Raw genomic sequence first — 24750 nt, 5'->3', positions numbered from 1 at the left:
TAGCAGAGCTTACCATGCTATTTAAATAAATAAAAAAATAGACACAAAACCAACATATATAAACATTTGGTTGTAGGAGAATCAGAGAAACTGGAGTAATGGCAAGAAGCATAATAATTACTATGATTTTAAAGAGATTTGGTTCATTATCAATAGCTCTAACAGTGACCACACCTTTCTTATAATTTTTCTAAAATGAGATGGAATTGTTATTTATGTTTTTTCCCCACAATAACTCTTGTCTCCTGGTCCTGCTGCCCCCATCATGCTGCTACATGCATTATACAGTTCCGCGTTCTACACCTAACTTGACTCCCTTTGAATGGAGCACTATCCTCTTCAGGGTTCAGCTTCTCACATGAAGTTAATGCATGCTTAACTCAGCTTTCAGTGTAGAAATATCACTCAATTCAGGGTTAAAAAATAGTGTACATTGCTAAAGATTCCTGAATACATGTTAAATATTTTAAATTATATTACCAGACCATCAAATCACATGGACAATGAATAAAAAATTTATATAGTTCACATTAGTATGAACCTGAAATATGCTTGATTTTTATATGTTATTTGGAAAGGCAAACAATAAACAATTGGAAATCTTCAACATAGATTTTGGTATACTTCTTATTGATGTGTACCAAATATCAAATATCAACATTATTTTTACAATACATAAAAATGATTGCTCTATCTTTATATAAACAATCATGTGAGAATCTGTATCACTAAATCCTCTGACAATAGATTGCTTGATTTTGTTCTCTGTTATAAAGGTTACTTAATAAAACAATGTGCTGTTTGAGAGCAGTAATTCAATTTCCCCTTAGAGACATGATGATTCTTGAAAGCAGCTTGAGAACTGGTAACGTGATAGTTTGGGCATGCAGTAATTTTAGGTTTTGGAGAAAAGGCACAGTGAAGACATTTCAGGAGGTTGAACAACTTTTAAATATAATGTTTTGAAGTTTAAATTAAATCTTTTTTTTTCCCCAAGAGAATCACGGAGTGAGCACACTTTCATCTCATACATAACTACTTTATTTTGGAAATTTACTTTTGATTTAAGCAGTTACTCAAGATGTGCTTTCAGAAAACAACTGTTATTAGGAAGCACACTTTAAACCAGCCAGATACTTGTGATAGATAAAACAAGTTAAAATGTTAAATTAAATAGCAAATGTAATACCACTTATATGGTGAAAGCAGTATCTTTTAAGGAAGATCAGAAAAGTACTTCTTTCTTTTTAATATAAGGCATACTACAGACAGAAGCATACTTATGTGATCATAATTTTACCCTGTTATGATATACCAAGAGGAAAACAGCACAACTTTAAAAAATGTGATAGAAGGTAACAAATCTTTCTCTTATCTTAAAGGTAGCTAAGTAAAGATAAGAAAAACACTGACAGAGTGAATATAATCTTCAGTGGAGAAAAGAAATAGGCATATAAGAATGTTTGTAAAGTTATTATCTAACTTAGACAAGATGACATTTTTAACAAAAAAGCAAAGAGGTGCAAACAAAGTTAGATTTATTTTCTCTCTGACACTATAAGGTGAACACAGTGAAGGACTGATGAGAAAAAATACCTAATTTCTGCTATAGTTTATTGCATTCTTATTTTAAAAGGCATATTATTTTAAAAATAAACATTTAGTAATGGTTTGGTTGCCTGTGTGCGTGCTAAGTCACTTCAGTTGTGTCTGACCCTTTGCAATCCTATGGACTGTAGCCCACCAGGCTTCTCTGCCCATGGGATTCTCCAGGCAAGAATACTGGAGTGGATTTCTACGACCTCTTCTAGGGCATCTTCTTGACTTAGGGATCTAACCCGTGTCTCTTATGTCTCCTACACTGGCAGGCAAGTTCTTTACCACTAGCACCACCTGGGAAGCATATATATATATATATATATATATATTTTATAGGAGATCAATTTTTGAACAATCTATAGCTAATCCCTATGTTTCAGGGAAATGGCAACACTCTGGCAAGTAGTTGATACTTCTCTAGGGAAGAGGGAGGCCTTACCTGCTGTGTCTTTCCTTTACCTCAACTTTGCTCTTATATTTACTTTTATTTTGGTTTTGACTTTTTTCCTAGACCGTGGAAGCTAAATTATCTGTTTATTCTCTCAACTCATAAACTCTGAAATTAGACTTCCCAGGTTCAGAGGCTGGTCCTGCTGCTTATTAGCTGTGTGATCTTGGACAAGTTATTTTCTACTGTAACTCAGTTTCCTCTTCTATAAAATGAAGATAATAATAATAATACATTCTTCATCTGGTTGTTATATTAAAAGTCAACAAATAAGTGCTTAAAACAGTTTTAAACTCATAACATGTATGATAGTCATTGTTATTGCTCTTCATTAATTTATACATTTATATATGCAATATAAATATTGGACTATTTTCTTACTAGTCTTTTGTTTACACTCACATCAAACTTTACAAGAAATATATTTTTATCAAGTTTTTATCTCTTTCAAATTTAGGTACCAGTACTAGTACCATAATCTAAAAAATGTAATTCCTGACCTATTTGTTATATTAAAACATCTGTTTTTTCCACTTTTCCAGCAAATGCTGTAAGATGTGTTAAATTTTTATTGAAGTAAATATAAATTTATTTTTAACAATGTTATGACACTCTGGAATGTCAAAACTAAGATTCAAAATCATTGTTCTCACAATACATACAGTTCTACTTATCCTTAACACATGTTAATAAATAATGGGTAAGAAAGAAATCTTAATTTTCAACCAAGCAGGGAGGTACATATCTCATTTAATTTATGTTTATTAAATGTGGGCACAGATTCTGATATGTCCCTTGAGTATGGACCTTGCCCCTGAGTTAAGAGTACCTGAGTTAACAGTACCTGTGATATTATCAACAGGAGTATGCCTCATCCCATGTGTGTGTTGGGAGCGGAGAAAAAGATGTCTGAGAATGTTCTATTCACTAAGCTAAATTATCTCATCTTTTCCAAAGGAACACTCAACTCTTCAGTAAGTCAAGAAGCACTTCCTGAAGTGAGACATGAAAATGACAAGTGACTCTGTTTCCTTTACCTCTTACCAGTGTTGAACCTCACACTATTCATGACAAAATTATACTCTTTTCTTCTCGGACTATTGTTCATATCCTTCTACAGTAATAACTTTCCACTCAACTTATCAGACCCTTCTGTTCATTGTCCCCTTTAATCAGTTATTTCTGATCACTGTACCGAGGGACCGCCTGTTCAAAATAACACCCACACATCTATGAATGTATGTTGGTCACTGACTAAGACCATAAATCAACTTGGACCCTTAAACTGTTCAGGTTAGAGGAACAAATCAATTTTTACTTTGAACTAATTTATCACATTCATACGAAGAATACCAATAAATGCATTCTATTCAGTGGGAAGATATCATATCCTTGACACTCTGCATCTTTATTTTATACTTATGTCCAGTATAAGGAAAATGTTCTACAGAGTTGCTCTAACAGTTAGCTTTGCCTATTTGTGAAAATAGTTTGAATCAGTTTGGGCAAATGAGCTTTTAGTTGCAGTTCTGTTCAATTTATTTGTTCCTACTTTGCAGAGCTCCATTAGTGCTTTTCATGTCTAAGCCTTCAAGGTTATTATTCACCTTTTAATGGAAGATATGATTTAAATATATTTTTTAAGGGAATGATAGGCTGGATAGCAGCTGAATGAAGCCAGGATAAATGATACTGCATTATATTCAATGGCCAATCCATAGCATAACCAAGTAAACAAATAAATGGAAAACCTTTACATATATTGATTTAGAAAATAACTCACTTAAGTTTTATAACAACAATAGAATCTCATCCTGCATGCTATTTATATTATAGCCATATGAGAGTGAATCTTGAGACAATGAATATAATCACACATGAGACTGACTACAATGTCATATGTCAAGGTACAGCTGCTAGGAAACAATGAAATAAAAATGCCTTCCCACTGGACTATGCTAATATACTGTCAATAATAATTGATACTGATATTAATTATTTGAGCAACTGGCAGTTGGAAGGCTTTCTGCTGAGTGATTTAGTACAGTATCTATTTAGTTTTTATAAGCATATTATGAACTTACAAAGAAGCAAATAAAAACTTTAAGTTTAATTAACTTACCCCAAGATCAGATAGTTGTATGTACCAGAGATATTAATTAAATTCAAATTGATCTCTTATACCTTTACCACTACAGTGATATGAAAAGGGGAATAGATCTTCCTAATCTTAATTATAATTTGGCCTTTTAGGAGAGTGGATGCATTATAACAGAAAAGATTTTGGAATCAGAACTCTGTTGCCTTTTTGGATCTACAGACTTGTGACCTAAATAACTTCTCACAAGTTGCTTAACATTCCATCTTGGGCTTCAGTGTCCTTATTTATAAATATTAAAAGGCAAAGTGGCCAGTACTTTGAGGGAGATATAAAGTAATATGTTAATAAAGTGAAAGAATGGGGAAATTTATTCAAGTGTTCAGGGGGAGAGCTTTGTAAAAGGCTGTGTACACTGGGAAATTTCAAAATGCAGGGTTTTAATCAGCCCAATGAGGGGGAAGAGTATTCCAGGTAAAACGACAAGAGAAAATAAGAGCAGAACTACAGAAATGGGTGATGCAAAGACAATTAATTGTTGTATTTGCCTGGGCAAAGTGGGCATGTGTGTTTGCTTGTGTTTGTGTATAGCTAAAAAGGAAGATTAGAGTCAGGCCATGTCTTCTCTTAAATGCTATGTTTAGGTTTTAGAATCAAAGATATACAAAATACTTGTTAATATTTTAGAATAAGAAATTTCAACATAACACTGTGACTCTACTTCTTACTGGGCTTTCCAGGTGGCTCAGATGGTAACAGATTTGCCTACAATGCAGAGAACTGTGTTTGATCTCTGGGTTGGGAAGATCTGCTGACGAAGGGAATGGCTACCCACTCCAGTATCCCTGCATGGAGAATTCCATGGACAGAGGAGCCTGGGGGCCTGGAGTCAATGGCATCGCAGAGTTGGACACAACTGAGCGACTAACATTTTCATTTCACTACTTCTTACTAGCTATGTGACTATGGACAAGAGAGATAAAACTTCACTTTTTCTTTTAAAATATGGTAATCAAAGAACTTGTCTCATAAGGTCAAGGTGAAGTAACGTTATAGCTCTTAGCCTGCCTAGCATATGAAGGACTTAATAAATGATTAAGTATTATTATTATATGAAGAAGATGGATGCCACTTAAGATTTGACATAAAGGAAAAGGTCAGTTTTTGTTCTGATCACAAAGAAGGGCAATGCAACGTAAAGAAAAAGTTCCAACTACCACACAATTGCATTCATTTCACATAGTAGGAAGGTAATGCTCAAAATCCTTCAAGCTAGGCTTCAAACAGCATGTGAACTGAGAATTTCCAGATGTACAAGCTGGATATTAAAAAGACAGAGGAACCAAAGATTGAGTTGCCAACATCTGTTGGATCATAGAAAAAGTAAGGGAATTCCAGAAACACATCTAATTCTGCTTCATTGACTATGTTATTAGCCTCTGACTGTGTAGATCACAAAAACACTGTGGAAAATTCTTAAATTTGGGGAATACTAGACCACCTTGTCTGCCTCCTGAGAAACCTGTATGCAGGTCAAGAAGCAACAGTTAGACCTTGATATGGAATAATGGACTGGTTCCAAATTGGGAAAGGAATACGTTAAGGTTGTATAATGTCACCCTGCTTATTTAACTTACGAGCAGAGTACATCATACAGAATGCCAGGTTGGATAAATCACAAGCTGGAATCAAGGTTTCTGGGAGAAATATCGATAACCCCAGATATGCAGATGACACCACCCTTATGGCAGAAAGTGAAGAGGAATGAAAAGAGCCTCTTGATGAAGGTGAAAGAGAGTGAAAAAGCTGGCTTAAAACTCAACATTTGGAAAACTAAGATCATGGCATCTGGTCCCATCACTTCATGGCAAATAGATGGGGAAAAAAAGTGGAGACAGTGACTGATTTTATTTTCTTGGGCTCCAAAATCACTGTGGATGGTGACTATAACCATGAAATTTAAAGACGCTTGTTGCTCCTTGGAAGAAAAGTTATGATGAACCAAGACTGTATATTAAAAAATCAGAGACATGCTTTGCTAACAAAATTCCATATAGTCAAAGCTATGGTTTTTCCAATAGTCATGTATGGATGTGAAAGTTGGACCATAAAGAAGGCTGAGCGCCGAAGAACTGATGCTTTCAAACTGTCATGCTAAAGACTCTTGAGTCCCTTGGATAGCAAGGAGATCAAATCAGTCAATCTTAAAGGAAATCCACCCTGAATATTCATTGTAAGGACTTACGCTAAAGCTCCAATGCATTGGCCACCTGAATTGAAGAGCCAATCATTGGAAAAGACCGTGATGCTGGGAAAGATAGGATGCAGAAGGAGAAGGTAATGACAGAGGATGAGATGTTGGATGGCATCATCCATTTAATGGACATGAGTTTGAGCAGTCTCTGGGAGAGAGTGAAGAACAGGGAAGCCTGGTGTACTGCAGTCCATGGGGTCACAAAAAGTCTGACATGACTGAGTGACTGAACAGCGACAACAATGGAGAAGTTGGATGCCACTTAATATTTGACATAATAATAAAAATCCCACTTACCACTCCCAACTTTCTGTGGAACTCAGCTACCTTCTACTATTTACAGTTAGGCTTTTGTTTGTCCACTTAAGAAATTTGGGATATCATTTGGAGTGTGTTAACTTGATTAGCAATGTGTAAGAAATCGAAAGTAGCAAAAAGTTAAGACAGCCTAAATAGATCTTATTTTCCAACATTATTTTAACCACCAGTGTTTACAGCATTGATTATGATGACTTAGATATTTTCTGATGGTAGGAAGATTGACAATATTATTCTTGGTGTGTCTTTGCAACCTCAATATTATAAATATTCAAGAATATTTCTATTCTTAAAAATAACTCATTTAAAAATGTTTTAGTGAATGGTAGAACCAGGAAACCTGTAATTGTGCAATGTTATGAGATTTTAATTAAGATGAGAGAAAAATGCTAATTCTTCTTGAATACAATGTGATATGTAAATGATTACCCTGCAAACTATTTTTAAAAGAAAATCAGCATTTAGGAACTTTTCCATGATATTAGAAAAGGATTCATCAAATATCTTTAAATAAATATAGACATGTAAGTCTAGATGCCATTGTCATTCAGGAGGCTACTAATTCTCTGGGAAGATCCTGTTCAGTATCTGTAACATCTCATGACTTTTTCAGTTCAGCTTTATATGGTAGAATAGCTTGAGTCAATTCCTTGAGTCTTTAGCTATATATCATCAGGTGTCTTCAGAATCTTTAGTGACCTCAGTGTCACGTTATGATGATAGATTAGTCTCAAGATTCTGACTTTTAATGAGAATATATATATATATATATATTTATATATATATATATATATAAAGTCTTCAAAAATGTGTTATATTGCTGTTGTAATGCATTTATGCATTTTATATATATATATATATATGGAGATGGAGTCTGTAAATAATGAAAGAAAGGCTCAAGGGTAATTTATTGACTTGTTCAAGATCAGAATGACAACATTATAATTTCATAGACCTGAGTCCTATCTCAATATTCTGTCCAATGTAGCAAATCCAATTAGAGATGAAAGACTTTCATGATCAAGGGAACTTTTGTTTCATAAATAAAATAACTAAAAAACTTGGTTGTCACTAACGTAACATATTAGTCATCCTAAAGGAAACCTTAGTGATATGAGCAGTCTTAACCACCCTCTAACGTGTGTGCGTGCTCAGTTGTGTCTGACTCTTTGCAATCCCATGGACTATAGCCTGCAGGCTCTTCTGTCCATGGAATTTTCCAGGCAAGAATACTGGAGTGGGTTGCCATTTCCTCCTCCAGGGTATCGTCCCCACCCAGGGATCGAACCTACATCTCTTGTGTCTCCTGTGTTGGCAGGCAGATGCTTTACCACTAATGCCACCCGGGAAGCAGCTACCTTCTAAGGGAGACAGTAGTGCCAATTTCCTTTAAGCGTCATTTAGATGATATTACAAAAGATGAAGTTGCCTCTTTTAACTTTGTAAAAATGCATTAAAAGAGCAACATAAAACATTTATACTTCAAATTTATACTTCCTTGCAGTAATTTGATTTTAAGGAAATTGTGAACCAAATATTATGGAGAGACTTTTAGAAAAAAGTGCAATTACCTGGATCTATAATTATGCTAACCAGATTAAGGTGAATAAAGCGTATAATTATAAAAACAAAACACTGTTTTGTTCTTAAATAGATTTTTAAATAGATGACCACATCACCGTGTTCCCTTTGTCAGATGTTTTTAAACAAATTATTCATGTGTGCTTTTTACTCTACCAAGAACATTAGGTTAAAAATTTAAATCATATTTAATTGTCTCCTTAAAAAATTGTTATACAGATGTTTCTATCTTAAAACAATTTTGCTGACTGATAAAGAATAATGCATTTGTATTTGTCAAGATTCACCTTTTTTATTATATTTATGAATTATTTTATATTATTTTCTCTCTCTAATTTTAAAAATTATTTTTCTTTCATTTTATTGAGTGTTATTGAAGTAATGTATTTTACATACATTAATGATTAAATCCTTACAACAATGCCAGAACACTGAAATTTAGAAAGCTCGTCCAAGTTATCACAGAGGACAATCCAGGATTTGAACCAAATTCTGTTAGATTCCAAATAGATTCTCTTCATGACTATATTATGGGTGAATACATAAGTTATTATTTAGGAGATAATATTGAATTCCATTATTTTCACTTTCAAAACTTTTAAATCATGTGCTTAAATTGCAATGGGGACTTCCATTTCCTATTTAAAAGGTGTACTTCACAGTCTTTTTTGTTTCTGACATCCTAAAAGATATAAACATTCTAAAGTATGCAAAAATTTAATTGATTTAACTCCGTTGCTTCAATCATAAACTTACTGTATTGGTTAAAATTTGGTTAAACTGATTCTTTTCTTTCTATCCCCTCCCAGAATAGTAGACTTTAAGTATTTTTCTTGATTCTAACAGAATTATGATCATGTGTGTATATATATATAGAAACATATAATCTACTATTATGCTATATTTTATTATGTTATACAAATTATTATGTTATTATATATTGCTATATTAACACATGCCCTTTATATAATTTTTATATTTATATATAATTCTAAGATCTATTTTTCTACTTTTCTAGCAATAATCTATGAGAAAAATAAAAAAATTTACATTTTTGGTTTGTTTCTACTAAGTTTAGTTATGCTGAATATGTATCAGCTATCTTAAAATATTTTTAATTTTTATTGAGGACTAAATAATAAATAAATAAGCATCATTAAAAGTCTGTTGTGTTTCTGAATTTTAATTTTACTAAAGACCTCAATGACATTTTCTGTTAATAATAATGTAAGAAAAGATACTTATTAACAATTCTGCTTTATATGTGGTGAACATGAAGTACAGGGGAAAGTAATTGGGTGCTTATTTTAGGTCCTGTTACTTAACATGCATCTCATAATCATCTGCCTAAATTAAACAGAACCTGAGATTTGATTTCAATTTAAGCTACTCGTTTTCAAATCAGAACTGACATAAACTTTTCATAATGAACAAAATAAATAATTTTCATCAAATTTCTTACCTGCACAATGTCTCTTTCAGCATATTTTCCTCTGGAGGAAACTCTTACATCATCTCCATCCAATTCAACCATTGCTTGAAAATAAAATAGGATAATTTATCCAATGCATTTTAGCCATATACTCTAACAATGTAGGCAATAAGGAAATCAAGATGTATGAAGTAACAATATGTACTGTGTAAAGGCAGAAAGCTTGCTGATCCTTTCATCTCCGCAGTGATTTCTTCCACAGAAGTTAACTGAATGCCAATGTTACAAATGAAGAAAGCAAGCGAAGACCTCATGTGATGCTTTGAAAAGTGAGGAGAGCCTATACAGTGTAGAAGTCTTTAGGTACATCTCCCATCCTAAAAATTCTCAAATCTGGGCTACATGCTTACATGATGGATTCATTCAGTTCTAATGTTTTTTTTTTCTAACTTAAGAAACTTGGTACTAATCATTATAGAATTTCCAATAGCAATTTGAACTTTATTCTCTTTGAAATTACAACAAACTATGCAATCATATTGTCTGTAATCTTTTTGTGAATAGAATTTAAAACAAAAAGGCATCTTTTAGCGACTGGATAAATCATGATTTTTCTGAGGTATGATTTTTTTTCATTGGTTAAAAATAATTTTGACATTACATAGGTCAGCTGTTATTTGGGAATGGTATAATATAACAGGATTGTGGTATACAGTAGTGTTATGCTGCAATTGAGAACATTTTCCAGAGTTTAATGTTCTTTGGTGAGAATTCTGTAAGTAACTAATGACATGATGAATGCTAATTTGTACTTAAAGTATAATTCTCTTACTAATAACTCACTTTGTACACACATGATATTCACCAGACTCCAGAGAGCCATTTGCAATTGTCTGCTTTTTGCCCTCTAAAAAACACTAGAATACAGTCCTCACCTTTTCACTGTTTTCTTCAGTGCTTGGATAATGCATTTCAGTTATAGATATTTTACTATTTTGCCTACTTTTTTTAATTGAGGTATAACTGAAAAATAACATTATATTATTTTTAGCAGTAAAATGTAATGATTCACTATTCGTGTATACTGTGAAATGATCACCATAATGAGTCTAATTGACCATACATGATTACAAATTCTTTTTCTTTTGATAAAAACTTTAAGGTCTATTCTCTCGGCAGCCTTCATATATGCAACATGATATTAACTATACTCACCACACTGTACATTACATCTCCATGACTTACTTATTTTATAACTAGAAGTTTGTGCCTTTTGATGTCCTTCACCCATTTCACATACCTCCAACCCTGGCAAGCCTCTGACAACCATCAAACTGTTCTTTATATCATTAAGCTTTATTTTTTTAAAAACATGTTTTTTAAGTTTTACTTTTCTACATATTTTCAGGAATAAATATCTGAGGTGAAACATTGCCAGTACACATAACTGATAGTGAACCATCATCCAGTAATCTGCTTAGATATATATGTCAATATTTAGTAAATTATACAAATTTCCAATAAAAAGGCAACTAAATTATTCAAAATACAAAAGAAGTATTATTTCTCTCCTATTTATTAGGGATCTAAATAGGAAAATTCAATATACTCAAATATTTTCAATAATTAATTTCTTTTTTCTTCTAGGTTTGTTTTCAAAATTTTCATATTACTTTGAGACGTAAATGAACATTGATGGTGACATGTCAGCGATCAGAGAATTTTCTCCTATATTATCTAATTTGCTAATAACTCATAATGATTACCCTATACTCACTCAAAAATAGAAAACAAAATTTAGATGATGTTCTGGGCCTCACCTTCCACGGTCCTCTACAATCTCCATTGGTCTTTGTGAGTGTTTCATTTCAGTTAAAGAAAATAGCAGTTATTCAGGCAATAATGTATTAGAATGAGATGCTATAAAAATATCACCCACTTTTCAGTATGTCCTTTGTGTTAAAAGGCTGCAGGTAGCAGAATTGGAAACTACACATTTGAGAGCAAGAAGAAAAGAAATGGCATGTAAGTGGTGAAAGGGAAATGTTCACCCTTCAATTTTTCAGATCATCTGGTCCTCAAGAAGCCTGAAATTGTAAGCTCCAGTTCCCCACCTGATCCCCTCTCTGGAAAAAAGATGTATAAGAAACAGATCTGTATTTATTTCTAGCCTTGTGAGACAAAATGATATTAGAACCCCTTATATTTTCCCTTCTTTCCTAAACTTGGATCAAGGCAATTAAATGGATACTATATTGACTTGCTGCATTATAAGGATAAAGAAATTCTTCTTGGAAAAATTATACAGAAAGTTTTAAATTATTCTCATTGAAATTCAGAAATAAGACATTTAAATACTCATTAATCTAACAGTTAATTTATATTTCCTCTACTTTCAAAGAATGGATGGCAATATGTTGTATTTCTTGCCTATGTAAACCTCTTGGTTGAAATACATGTAGATGTTGAATTTATGTAGCTAACTGAGAAAATATGCAAGTTTTACTTCAATCTTTTCCTACTAATTTATATACATACTATATAAACTTATGGTAGATTTGGAAGTGCCTAGAAAAAGGCTCCTCTGATAAGATAGTACCAACTTGAATGTAACTCAGAAATTTTCTTCCATCAGGGTGAAAACAAAAATCAGGTGTTTCAGGACCCTAATTCCCTGTTTATAGGCTTGCCAGAGGAAAATTTCACTTTAATTCCCAGGACAGAATTCTATGGGAAGGCAACTTCCCTATGTCTATAATCTTCGCTCACTCTTCCTCATGAGAAGAGTGATTCATAGGATAACTAAGATTGGGAGATGGAACTGACCTTGAATCTCTTTTTGGAGTACTCTATCCTCAAATTGAAGGCAATTTCTCCCTGTGGCATGATAAATAGGCAAGGCTCTGCTCCTGTCCAGAGGAGGCCTTGAGATAAAGGTAAGATCATTTAATTTTGGGGCAGAAAAGAAATAAGAAGTCTGAGTTTGTGCACAGGGTAACTCAGATTCTCCAATTCTGAACTACTATTAATAAAACTTACATTTTGATTTCTATTTGAGCAACTCTTGCATATTTTTTTTAAGTTAGTTCAAGAAGTCAGAGGGGGAAATAATGAATTTTCATATCTCAAAACTCTGATAAATAATTCATTGGGAACAAAAGAATTGAAGAAAATAAATAAGTGTGGCTATTGTATGAGGGTAGTACCCAAATAGCTGCGCCTGCAGCTTTGAATAGAAATATATGACCAGAAATGTTCTCCAGGAAATGTCAGTTGCTCTGTATTCACACATTATGTGTGGGAGGTTGAAGAACAAGTGACTGGGGTCTTACACCTAACAATGGCCTTCCACAAGACTCTGGGGGCCTGGGATGTACCCGACGAAAAGTGCATACTTGAGAGGCGAAAGCAAATTAGTAACTGAAAAGGAAATCATGAATTACTTTAACCCAGCAATCGGTAAAGTTTGTGAATTGTAGCCTATCACTGCTCAATGCAGATGATCAAGTACACAAAGTATTAACAAGAAAGATGTGTCTTAGTTTCCCTGACTCCAGAGAGGTAGCTCAGATTCATGCCTGATGGACAATGAAAACAGATGTAAATATTCAAAGACAGAGAAAATATTAGCAGCAGCAACAGCAGGCAGGGCTAAACTGATATTGCTTTAGAAACTGGAAGATTTCCATGATGCAAACTGTGACCAGCAAAATATGGAATCAAAGGAAAGAATCTCCAAGATCAGCAATATAACTGCTGTGTTGTTTTACCTGAGACTGACAGATCTTTACTGTCCGTATTGAGGAGGCACTGGTGTTTAAGCAAGAATCATCTTAGAGATGATCATATTATGATTAGCCACCTATGTGCCTCAATTAACCTGTAACATACCAAAAGTTGTTTCAAATATTTTAAAATCATTCTAATTTCTAAAGTTCCAAGCTAAATACTCTCATTGTCAATGTAAAATCACATGAATCAGGTGAATATTATGTGGTTATGCAGTTGCTATCTAGCATAGAGTTCTCTTAAAGGAATCCATCAGGTGACAAGAAGCAGACTCAGTTTAGAGTTTACCCAGATTACTAGTTACATGAACACCCATCACTAATTGGCATTTGAAGATGGCTGGAGCCAACAGAAACAGAAAACTACCCAATAAATGAATTTAGCATAATTATATAGTCTTATTAAGTTTCAGATGGTCAGATCCACTTTCATTTTACTTTGCTCTCTCACAGGACAGAACATACATATTTATAAAGATAATGCCTATCAACTAGCCAAGGTCTGAAAATCCATTATTATGCTTCACAACATAGTGGTTTATTAATTTAGTGCTCACCCTTAAAAGTTTTTAGGGAACCCACAGTCTGTTTTGCCTTAGGAACAAAAACTCAATTTATCACTCAATATTAAGAAATATTTTGAGGAACAATTCATCTTTAATAAAACAGAAAGCTACATGTTGAATTAACCTATACTAGAGAGATAATGAACTACTCAGAAGACATTCTTTTAATTTGCTCACTTCAATAGACTCCATTATGTGATACCTATGTATGTACATGGACATAGTATACAAATCCACATGCACACTCATATTCCTATATGCAAAAAAAAGGAGTGATAGATATGTAAGTACATGATGACTTACAGTTAATAAATTCCCAATGAATGCTATTGAAATTTTATTACTCACCATCAAATTCTGCTGGTCCAACACCTACTATAATTATTGACATTGGAAGTTTTGAAGCCTTCAAAGAGAATACACAATTTGTACACAATTAAGAAACTGAATTAGGAAAACAACTAAGAATTAGGAAGAAAATAATATCCTAAGTATTGACACTTTTTCACAGAAGTTCATTAAAATTCTTTTGGACACTTTTAATATTAACACAGAATAATTTTAAAGTTTTCTGACACTTTTTCACAGAAGTTCACTAAAATTCTTTTGGACATATTTAATATTAACACAGAATAATATACTTGACTCCACTCTTATCCTTTCTGAACTCTGTACAGATGCTAATTCACTTGGATTTTCTTCAGGAGTGACCAGTCTTGGATAATATTTTTTTAAAAAATGTACTGAGCATTTGCTTACACTTGCTATTCTCAGACAAAATCTTCCTAAGCTGACTGTGGGTATCTTTAGTCTCTTTTTTCATTTTCTCTCTCTATTTGAAGATCTTTTTGTTACTGAAAGGTGAAAAAAGATACCGTATTTGTGAAAAAGTAGCGTGTGCATGCGTGCTAAGTCGCTTTAGTTGTGTTTGACTCTGTGCAACCCTATGGACGGTAGCCTGCCTCCTCCTCTGTCCGTGGGATTCTCCAGGCAAGAATACTGGAGTGGGTTGCCAGTGCCCTCCTCCAGGGGATCTTCCCAACTTAGGGATCGAACCCATGCCACTCTTGCATTGGTATGCAGGTTCTTTACCAATAGGGTCACTTGGGAAGAAAAAGTAGTACTCTTATCTCATTTATAGTTATGGTTAGGAAAAGCAATTTTTATAGTAAATGTGTGACTACAAATGATAATTATAGAAAGTTATTATTAGTATGATTAAATACTTTTATGATAAGACTATGGCTTCACCAACAGAAAGGTGGAACAATATAGCAACCACATCATCAGGTCATTGAAATATGAATAACTGTTTTTCAGTACATGTCCGATTAGTTTATTTTTTAAGGTTTTTTTTTTTTTAATTTTAATATTGGCCACCATAACACGTGTGAAGTGATATCTAATTGTGGTTTGGGTTTGCATTTTCCAAATATTAGTGATATTAAGGATGTTTTAGCTTGTTGATCATTTGTGTATCTTCTTTGGAGAAACACCTTTCAAGTTTTTTTTTTTAACTTTTTATTTTGTATAGAAGTGAAAGTGAAAGTGTTCGTTGCTCAGTCATTTCTTACTCTTTGCGACCCCATGGACTGTAGACCGCCAGTTCTTCTGTCCATGGGATTCTCCAGGCAAGAATACTGGAGTGGACTGCCATTCTCTTCTCCAGAGGATCTTCCTGACCCAGGGATCAAACCAAGATCTCTTGCATTGTGGGTAGATTTTTTACCATCTGAGCCACCAGGGAAGCCCAATATAGCCAATTAACAATGGGCTAGTTTCAGCTGAACAGTGAAGGGACTCAGCCATACATACACATATATCCATTCTTTCCCAGACCTCCCTTCCATCCAGGCTCCCACAGACTATGCAAGAGAGTGTGCCACATAATGTGCAAGCTTTTACCTCTCTTTCATTTTGTGTTTGGTTTTGCTGAGTATATGTCTATAAATATTTGATTTTTTCCAACATGTAACTAGTTTTTCTCACACAAACAGCTAATTATATGCTATTAATAATTATGTCATTAATATGCCATTAATAATTATGAAATATGATAACTAATCTTTCACACAGCCATTTTTACTAATGTCTACTTTGTGTCAAATACTGCTCAACCTGAATATAGAAAGGTAAGTAAAACCAGATATAATTTTATAGATTGCAATCTAGTAAATATAGATTTTATAGACTATAGTCTAATAAAGAAGACAATCAATTAATCATAAATGTAGCATATAATTAGAAACTAGTCCCCATCCAGTTCTATAAACATAGAAATTAGCACAGTTTTCCTGTAACTGAAATGCAAATATTAAGAAATATTCTGTATAAATTGTAAGACTATATACATCAAACTAACAAACACACTCATGCACATGAAGTTGATGTTATTTATTTTTATTTTAAATTTTTTGAAATAATTTTGTTAAAACACAATTATTCACACTTCTTAGCTTTGTCCTCATGGATGAATGGTGCAAATATGTGTGAGCTGTCTAGATAATGCACTGGCTGCAAAGGCATGGGCATTTTATTTCACTGTTAAGTCAACTAAGAAGACTTCAGTTAGTTAACCTAAGTAGCACCATGCTTTCATTTAGCCAGCCCAAGACAGAATGACTCCTACTTACGTTAACTATGGACTCCTTAGTTTGAGCCATATCTGAGATAACACCATCTGTCACAATCAGGAGCACAAAATATTGGGAGCCATCCTTTACGGAAGCAGCATATCTGAAAGGCAAATAAAAGGTAAACAATACCCAAAATAAAACAGTTCCTCTCACATGATAGCTGCTAAATATAATTAGGAATAGTCAACACATCTGTTAATCTCAAGAAAATATTTAAACATTTCTTAGGCTATATTGTGCAAATTCTCAAATATACAATTTTTTTCTCTGAAACAGCACAGTAGAATAACAGCATGCTGCTAGAATAACAGCAGACAAGATATTAGACTAGAATAACAGCATACTGCATGCTGGCACAGAGAAATGCCGGGCAGCCTTAGAAATTCATTCACTAATAAAAGGTGAGCTGGAAGGTATGTTATCACAGAGGGATGGCTACGGCTTTTGGAAATAGACATCTTGTCTAAGCAACACATAATGTGTATTATCTTCTGCATAAATTACATAAGCTATCTAAACTTTATTTTCTTATTTTTAAAATCAAGATAATACAACTTTCTATTGTTAATAAGGAAATTTCATGTATGGTAGTAAATATTTATACTATTATACACTGGTAGATTTTTACATATGTTAAATTCTATAAATGACTATTATTCTTGTTTTGGAACTAGATAGCAGTGATGATTGCATAACATTGTGAAAATGCTGAATGTCATTGAACTGTAAACTTTAAAATGGTTGGCTTTATGTCATGTGAGTTTCATCTTAGTTAAAAAAATGCAATGGAAGACAAAGACTATATACTTTTTGACAAAGATATAGTTCTAGGTCTTTAATGCATGTTAAATTGGTAAAAAATGAGAAGGAAAATATAAAAAACAAAGACAAAAATTAGGCATGTAATGAGAACATATTTTAGTACTTATCTTCTGTACTCTACTGCAGAATTTTCACCAAATAATAGTAGAAATATAGAGGAGAATTTCATTACCATATTTTCTCTCCTTTTTTCCATTGTGTTCTACCATTCTGAGTATCTTGATGATATTCTCAATAGAATATGTTTTGTGACATAACTAGTATAATGGTCATATCTAGTAATGAGGAAGCATTATGGTGCTCATAGAGGACAGTTTATAAAAAGTTATCAAGTAAATCACAAAAATTATCTCAAGAAAATATATATTGATTATCAATGAAAATCAGTACCTGATGGATCCTATAATAATAAAGCTTGAATACGTTGTGGACAAACCAATGGCCTAATATATCAGGGAAAAATTTATTTCTTGTAAAGCAGAATTAATAACTATATGAAGAAGAAATATTACAACTTTGCCACAGACAAGAGAAACTAATAATTACACATCTGTTAATAAAATATATGGTAATTTTATAGACTTATGAAGAGAATACAGTCTAAGTGACAGCTTCATACACTATTGAACCAGTTCTACAACATATAATCAAAAATGCTCCCACAATGTTGAACAACTGATCCTGGCACTAAGACATTTGTATTAATGTGATAGTAACATAAGCAATGGAAAATCCAAAGTATGAACCTACTCTCCTATTTTACATTAAAATTTTTTTTTTCTTAAGCAGTAGGATAATGTCCCTCAGGAGTTAATTAAAAAAAATATTTAAGTACTCATTATTTTTAAAAAGCATTTTTTACTGACTATTCCTCAAAAACATAAGGTTTGTATTTCATGTGACTAACAGGAGGAAGCTCTATACAGTAGCAAAAACAAGAATGGGAGCTGACTGTGGCTCAGATCACGAACTCCTTACTGCAAAACTCAGGCTTAAATTGAAGAAAGTAGGGAAAACCACTAGGCCATTCAGGAATGACCTAACTCAAATCCCTTATGATTATACGGTAGAGGTAACAAATAGATACAAAGGATTAGATCTGGTAGAGAGAATGCCTGAGAAACTATGGACGGAGGTTCATAACATTGTGCAGGAGGTGGTGACCAAAAGCACTGAAAAGAAAAAGAAATGCAAGAAGGCAAAGTGGTTGTCTGAGGAGGCTTTCTTTACAAATAGCTGAGAGAAGAAGAGAAGCAAAAGGCAAGTGAGAAAGGGAAAGATACCCAACCGAATGCAGAGTTCCAGAGAATAGCAAGGAGAGATAAGAAAGCCTTCTTACATGAACAGTGCAGAGAAATAGAAGGAAACAACAGAATGGGAAAGACTAGAGATCTCTTCAAGGAAATTAGTGATATCAAGGGGATATTTCATTCAAGGATGGGCATGATAAAGGACAGAAACAGTAATCACCTAACAGAAGCAGAAGAGATTAAGAAGATTTGGAAAGAATACACAGAACTACACAAGAAAGGTCTTAATGACCTTTAAGATCATCATGGTTATCTGGTGATATCTGGTGATATCACCAGATAACCATGATGGTGTGGTCACTCACCTAGAGTCAGACATCCTGAAGTGTGAAGTCAAGTGGGCCTTAGGAAGCATTACTGCAAATAAAGCTAGTGGAGATGATGGAATTCCAGCTGAACTATTTCAAATCCTGAAAGGTGATGCTGTTAAAGTGCTGCACTCAATATGTCAGTAAATTGGAAAACTCAGCAGTGGCCAAAGGATTGGAAAAGGTCAGTTTTCATTCCAATTCCAAAGAAGGGCAATGACAAAAAATGTTCAAACTACCATACTACTGTGTTCATTTCACATATTAGCAAGGTAATGCTCAAAATCTTTCAAGCAGGCTTCAATAGTATGTGAACCAAGAACTTCCAGGTATACAAGTTTGACTTAGAAAAGGCAGAGGAAACAGAGATCAAATTGTCAACTTCCACTGGATCATAAAGAAACCAAGAGAATTTCAGAAAAACATCTGCTTCTGTTTCGTTGACTGTGCTAAAGCCTTCGACTGTGTGGATCACAAAAAATTGTGGAAAATTCTTAAAGAGAAAAGAATACCAGACCACTTTACCTGTGTCCTGAGAAACCTGTGTGCAGGTCAAGAAGCAACAGTCAGAACCAAACATGGAACAATGGACTGATTTAAAATTAGAAAAGAAGTACAATAAAGCTGTATATTGTCATCCTGCTTATTTAACTTATATGCAGAGTACATCATGAGAAATGCTGGGCTGGATGAAGTATAAGCTGGAATCAAGATTGCGGGGAGAAATATCAACAACCTCAGATGTGCAGATGACACCACTCTAATGCAGAAGGTGAAAAAGAATTAAAGAGACTCTTGATGAGGGTGAAAGCTGAAAGTGAAAAAGCTGGCTTAAAAATCAACATTCAAAAAAGAAAGATCACAACATCTGGTCCCATTACTTCATTGTAAATAGAAGGGGAAAAAGTGGAAACAATGACATATTTTCTTTTCTTGGGCTCCAAAATTACTGCAGGCAGTGACTGCAGTCATGAAATTAAAAGATACTACTTGGAAGAAAAGCTATCACAAACCCAGACAACATATTGAAAAGCAGAGACATCACTGCCAACAAAGGTCCATATAGTCAAAGGTGTGGGTTTTCCAGTAATCATGTACAGATATGAGAGTTGGACCATAAAGAAGGCCAAGTGCTGAAGAATTCATAGTTTTGAATTGTGGTGCTGGATAAGACTCTTGAGAGTCCCTTGGACTGCAAGGAAATCAAACCAGTCAATCCTAAAGGAAATCAACTTGGAATATTTATTAGAAGGACTGATGCTGAAGCTGAAGTTCCAATCCTTTGGCCACCCGACGCTAAGAGCTGACTCACTGAAAAACACCGTGATGCTGGCAGGAGGAGGAGGGTCAAAGGATGAGATGGTTGGATAGCATCACTGACTCAAAGGGCGAGTCTGAGCAAACTCTGGGAGATAGTGAAGGATAGGGAAGCCTGGCGCCCTGCAGTCTATGGGGTCTCAAAAAGTGGGACATGAGTTAGCGACTGAACAACAATAACAACTATAAATGGTAGTGAAAAAAGCTTCTGTGAGTTCAACAGTATGGCTTTTATGATTTTCATACCAAATTATGCTTTAAAAATGGCAAGATGGATTTCGACTCTTTGCGACCCCATGGACTGTAGCCCGCCAGGCTCCTCCATCCATGGGATTCTCCAGGCAAGAATGCTGGAGTGGGTTGCCATTTCCTTCTCCAGGGGATCTTCCCGACACAGGGACTGAATCCAGGTCTCCCGCATTGCAGGCCGATGCTTTAATCTGAGCTACCAGGGAAGCCCAATAGAAAATTGAGTATTATGTAATATAAATATCACTTTAGGTGGCTTAGTCGATCTCTTTTCAGTGGGGGGGGGGGGATTGTTTACTTTTTGATAATTAGTTTTCACTGGAGTGTAGTTGATTTACAAGGTTGGCATTAGTTTCTTTCTGTTGTACAGTAAGATGTACAGCAAGTTATACATATATTCACTATTTTGCAGATTATTTCCCCATGTAAGACATTGAAGAGTATGGAGTAGAGTTCCCTGTGCTATACAGTAGGTTATTATTAGTTATCTACCTTATATATAGTAGGATGTGGGTATTCATCCAGATATCCCAATTTATCCCTCCCTCACCTTTCCCCCTTGACAAACATAAATGTGTCGTCTACATCTGTGACTATTTCTGTTTTTTAAAATAAGTCCACTTGTACCATTTTTTATTTCTAGATTCCACATATAAGCAATTTCATACAATATTTGTCTTTCTCTGTCTGACTTACTTCACTCTGTGTGTCCGTCTCTAGGTCCATCCATGTTGCTGCAAATGGCATTATTTCATTCTTTTTTGTGACTAATATCCCATTATACATATGTGCCAAGTCTTCTTTATCCATTTCTCCATCAGTGGATATTTTGGTTCCTACCACGTCCTGGCTACAATGAACACTGGGATGCATTAATTTTTTTGAACTACAGTTTTCTTGGATTATATGCTCCTGAGTGTGATTGCTGGATCACATTGGTGATGGACAGGGAAGCCTGGCATGCTGCAGCCCATGGGGTCACAAAGAGTTGGAAACGGTTGAGTGACAGAACTGATAACTATTTTCAGGTTTTTTGAGGAACCTCCATATTGTTCTGCAGAGTGGCTATACCAATTTACATTCCCACCAACAGGGTAGGAGGGTTCCCTTTTCTCCACACTCTCTTTTAGCATTTATTGTTTGTAGATTTTTTTTTTTTTTTTTGATGATGACATTCTGACTGATGTGAGGTGATACCTCATTGTAGTTTGACTTGCATTTATCTAATAATTACAGATGTTGAACATCTTTTCATGTGCTTTTTGGTCATCTGTAGGACTTCTTTGGAGAAATATCTATTTAGATCTTTTACTCAATTTTTAATTTTTTTTTTTTTTTGTATTGAGCTGCATGAGTTGTTTATATTTTGGAGATTAATCCTTGGTCAGTTTTTTCTTTTGCAAATATTTAATCGATTCTGTGGGGTTGTCTTTTCATTTTGTTTAAGATTTCCTTCACTGTGCAAAAACTTTTAAGTTTAATTGGGTCCTATTTGTTTATTTTGGTTTTTATTTTCATTACTCTGGGAGGTGGATCAAAAAATCTTTCTGCAACATGTCAAAGAGTGTTCTGCCTATGTTTTCCTCTAAGAGTTTTATAATATTCAGTCTTATATTTAGGTCTTTAATCCATTTTGAATTTCTTTTTTCATGTAGTGTTAGAGAATGTTCTAATTTCATTGTTTTGCATGTAGCTGTCCAGTTTTCCATTGGACAGCACCACTTATTGAAGAGACTGTCTTCTCCATGGTATTTTCTTGCCTCCTTTGTCATAGATTAGTTGACCATAGGTGCATGAGTTTATCTATGGACTATCTATTCTGTTTCACTGATCTATATTTCTGTTTTTGTGCTAGTACCATATGTCTTGATTATTGTAGCTTCCCAGTTTAATCTGAAGTCAAGAAGCCTGATTCCTTAAGCTCCATCTTTCTCAATATTGCTTTGTCTTTTAGGGATATTTTGTGTTCCCAAACAATCGTAAATGTTTTTGTTCTAATCCTGTGAAAAATGCTATTGGTAATTTGGTAGGAATTGAATCTATAGATTACTCTGGGGTAATATAGTCATTTTGACAACACTGATTCTTCCAGTCCAAGTACGTGGTATAGCTCTCCATCTGTTTGTGTCATCTTTTAATTTCTTTCATCAGTATCTTATAGTTTTCTGAGCACAGGTCTTTCGGTAGGTTTATTCTAAGGTATTTTATTCTTTTTGATGCGATGGGAAATAGGATTGTTTCCTTAATTTCTTTTTCTGATCTTTCATTGCTGCTGTTGCTGCTACATTGCTTCAGTCGTGTCCGACCCTGTGTGACCCCATAGACGGCAGCCCACCAGGCTCCTCCGTCCCTGGGATTCTCCAGGCAAGAATACTGGAGTGGGTTGCCATTTCCTTCTCCATCTTTCATTGCTAGTGTATAGAAATACAAGGCATTTCCATGTATAAATTCTGTATCCTGCAACTGTACCAAATTCATTGATGAGCTTTGATAGCTTTTTGATAGCATCTTTAGAATTTTCTATGTATAGTATCATGTCATCTGAAAACAGTGACAGTTTTAATTCTTATTTTCCAATTTGGATTTCTCTTATTTCTTTTTCTTATATGATTGTCTTGGCTAGGACTTCCAAAACTATGTTTAATAAAAGTGGCGAGATGGACATCCTTGTCGTTCCTGATCTTAGAGGAAATGCTTTCCATTTGTCACTGCTGAGAATGATGTTTGTTGTGGGTTTGTCATACATGGCCTTTATTATGTTGAGATATGTTCCCTATGGTTTTCCCAGTGATCACGTACAGTTGTGACAGAAGGAGCATAAGGAAGGTGGAGCGCCAAAGAACTGATGCCATTTTGTTAAATTTTTTTGGAGTATCTACTGAGATGATCATATGGATTTGATTCTTCATTTTGTTCATGTGGTGTATCACACTGATTTGTGCATATTGAAGAATTCTTGCATCTCTGGATAAATTCCACTTGATCATGGTGAATGATCCTTTTAATGTATTGTTGGATTTGGTTTGCTAGTATTTTGTTGAATATTTCTGCATCTATGTTCATCAGTGATACTGTCCTATAATTTTCTTTTTTGTAATATCTTTGTCTGGTTTTGGTATTAGGGAGATGGTGACTATACAACTTAGGAGTGTTCCTTCCTCTGCAATTTTTTGGGAAAAGATTGAGAAGGATAGGTGTTAATGCTTCTCCAAATATGTAATATTAATAGAATTCGACTGTGAAGCCATCTGTTCCTAGACTTGTGTTTGTTGCAAGTTTTCTAAGCACAGTTTCATTTTCAGTATTTGTGACTGGTAAGTTTATATTTTCTGTTTCTGCTTGGTTTAGTCTTGGAAGGTTGTAACTTTGGCCATTTCTTATATGTTGTCCATTTTATTGGCATATAGTTGCTTTTAGCAGTTTCTTATGATTTCTTTGTATTTCTGTGGTATTGGTTATACTCCTTTTTCAGTTCTAAGTGTATTGATTTGAGTTCTCTTCCTCTTTTCTTGATTAGTCTGGCTGAAGTTTATCAAATTTTATCTTTTCAAAGAACTAGTTTTTAGTTTCACTGATCTTTGCTGTTGTTTCTTCTGCCTCTATTTTGGTTCTTTATTATTTCTTTCCTTCTTCTAACTTTAGGTTTTGGTTTTTCTTCTTTTTTAGCTGTTTTATGTGTAAGGTTAAAACTGGACAGCTACATGTAAAAGAATGAAATTAGAACACTTCTTACCACCATACACAAAGATAAACTCAAAATGGACTAAAGATCTAAATGTAAGACTGGAAGCTATAAAACTTTTAGGGGAAAACACTGGCAGAACAATTGACATAAATCAAAGCAAGATCCTTTATGATCTACCTCCTAGAGTAATGGAAATAAAAACAAAAATAAACAAGTGGGACCTAATTAAACTTAAAAGCTTTTGAACAGCAAAGGAAACTACAAACAAGGTGAAAAGACAATACTCAGAATGGGAGAAAACAATAGCAAAGGAAACAATTGACAAAGAATTAATTTCCA

General features: G+C 34.0%; 1 protein-coding gene across 1 annotated transcript in view; it reads right to left on the bottom strand.

The window, feature by feature from the left end:
- CPNE8 (copine 8) overlaps nt 1–24750 on the bottom strand; it is a 260899-nt gene that overhangs the window by 1918 nt on the left and 234231 nt on the right. The window contains exons 17-19 of the mRNA XM_043887094.1: nt 16718–16820; nt 14433–14490; nt 9761–9834 (exon numbers count right to left, since the gene is read on the bottom strand). Of these exons, the coding sequence (XP_043743029.1) occupies nt 9761–9834; nt 14433–14490; nt 16718–16820 (235 nt within the window). The remainder of the gene's footprint in view (nt 1–9760; nt 9835–14432; nt 14491–16717; nt 16821–24750) is intronic.

Source organism: Cervus elaphus, chromosome 3, assembly GCF_910594005.1.
Source record: "Cervus elaphus chromosome 3, mCerEla1.1, whole genome shotgun sequence".
In the NCBI taxonomy this organism is placed as follows: Eukaryota; Metazoa; Chordata; class Mammalia; order Artiodactyla; family Cervidae; genus Cervus; species Cervus elaphus.
The sequence above is the reverse complement of the archived record's forward strand: the minus strand, read 5'-3'. Positions and strand labels throughout refer to the sequence as shown.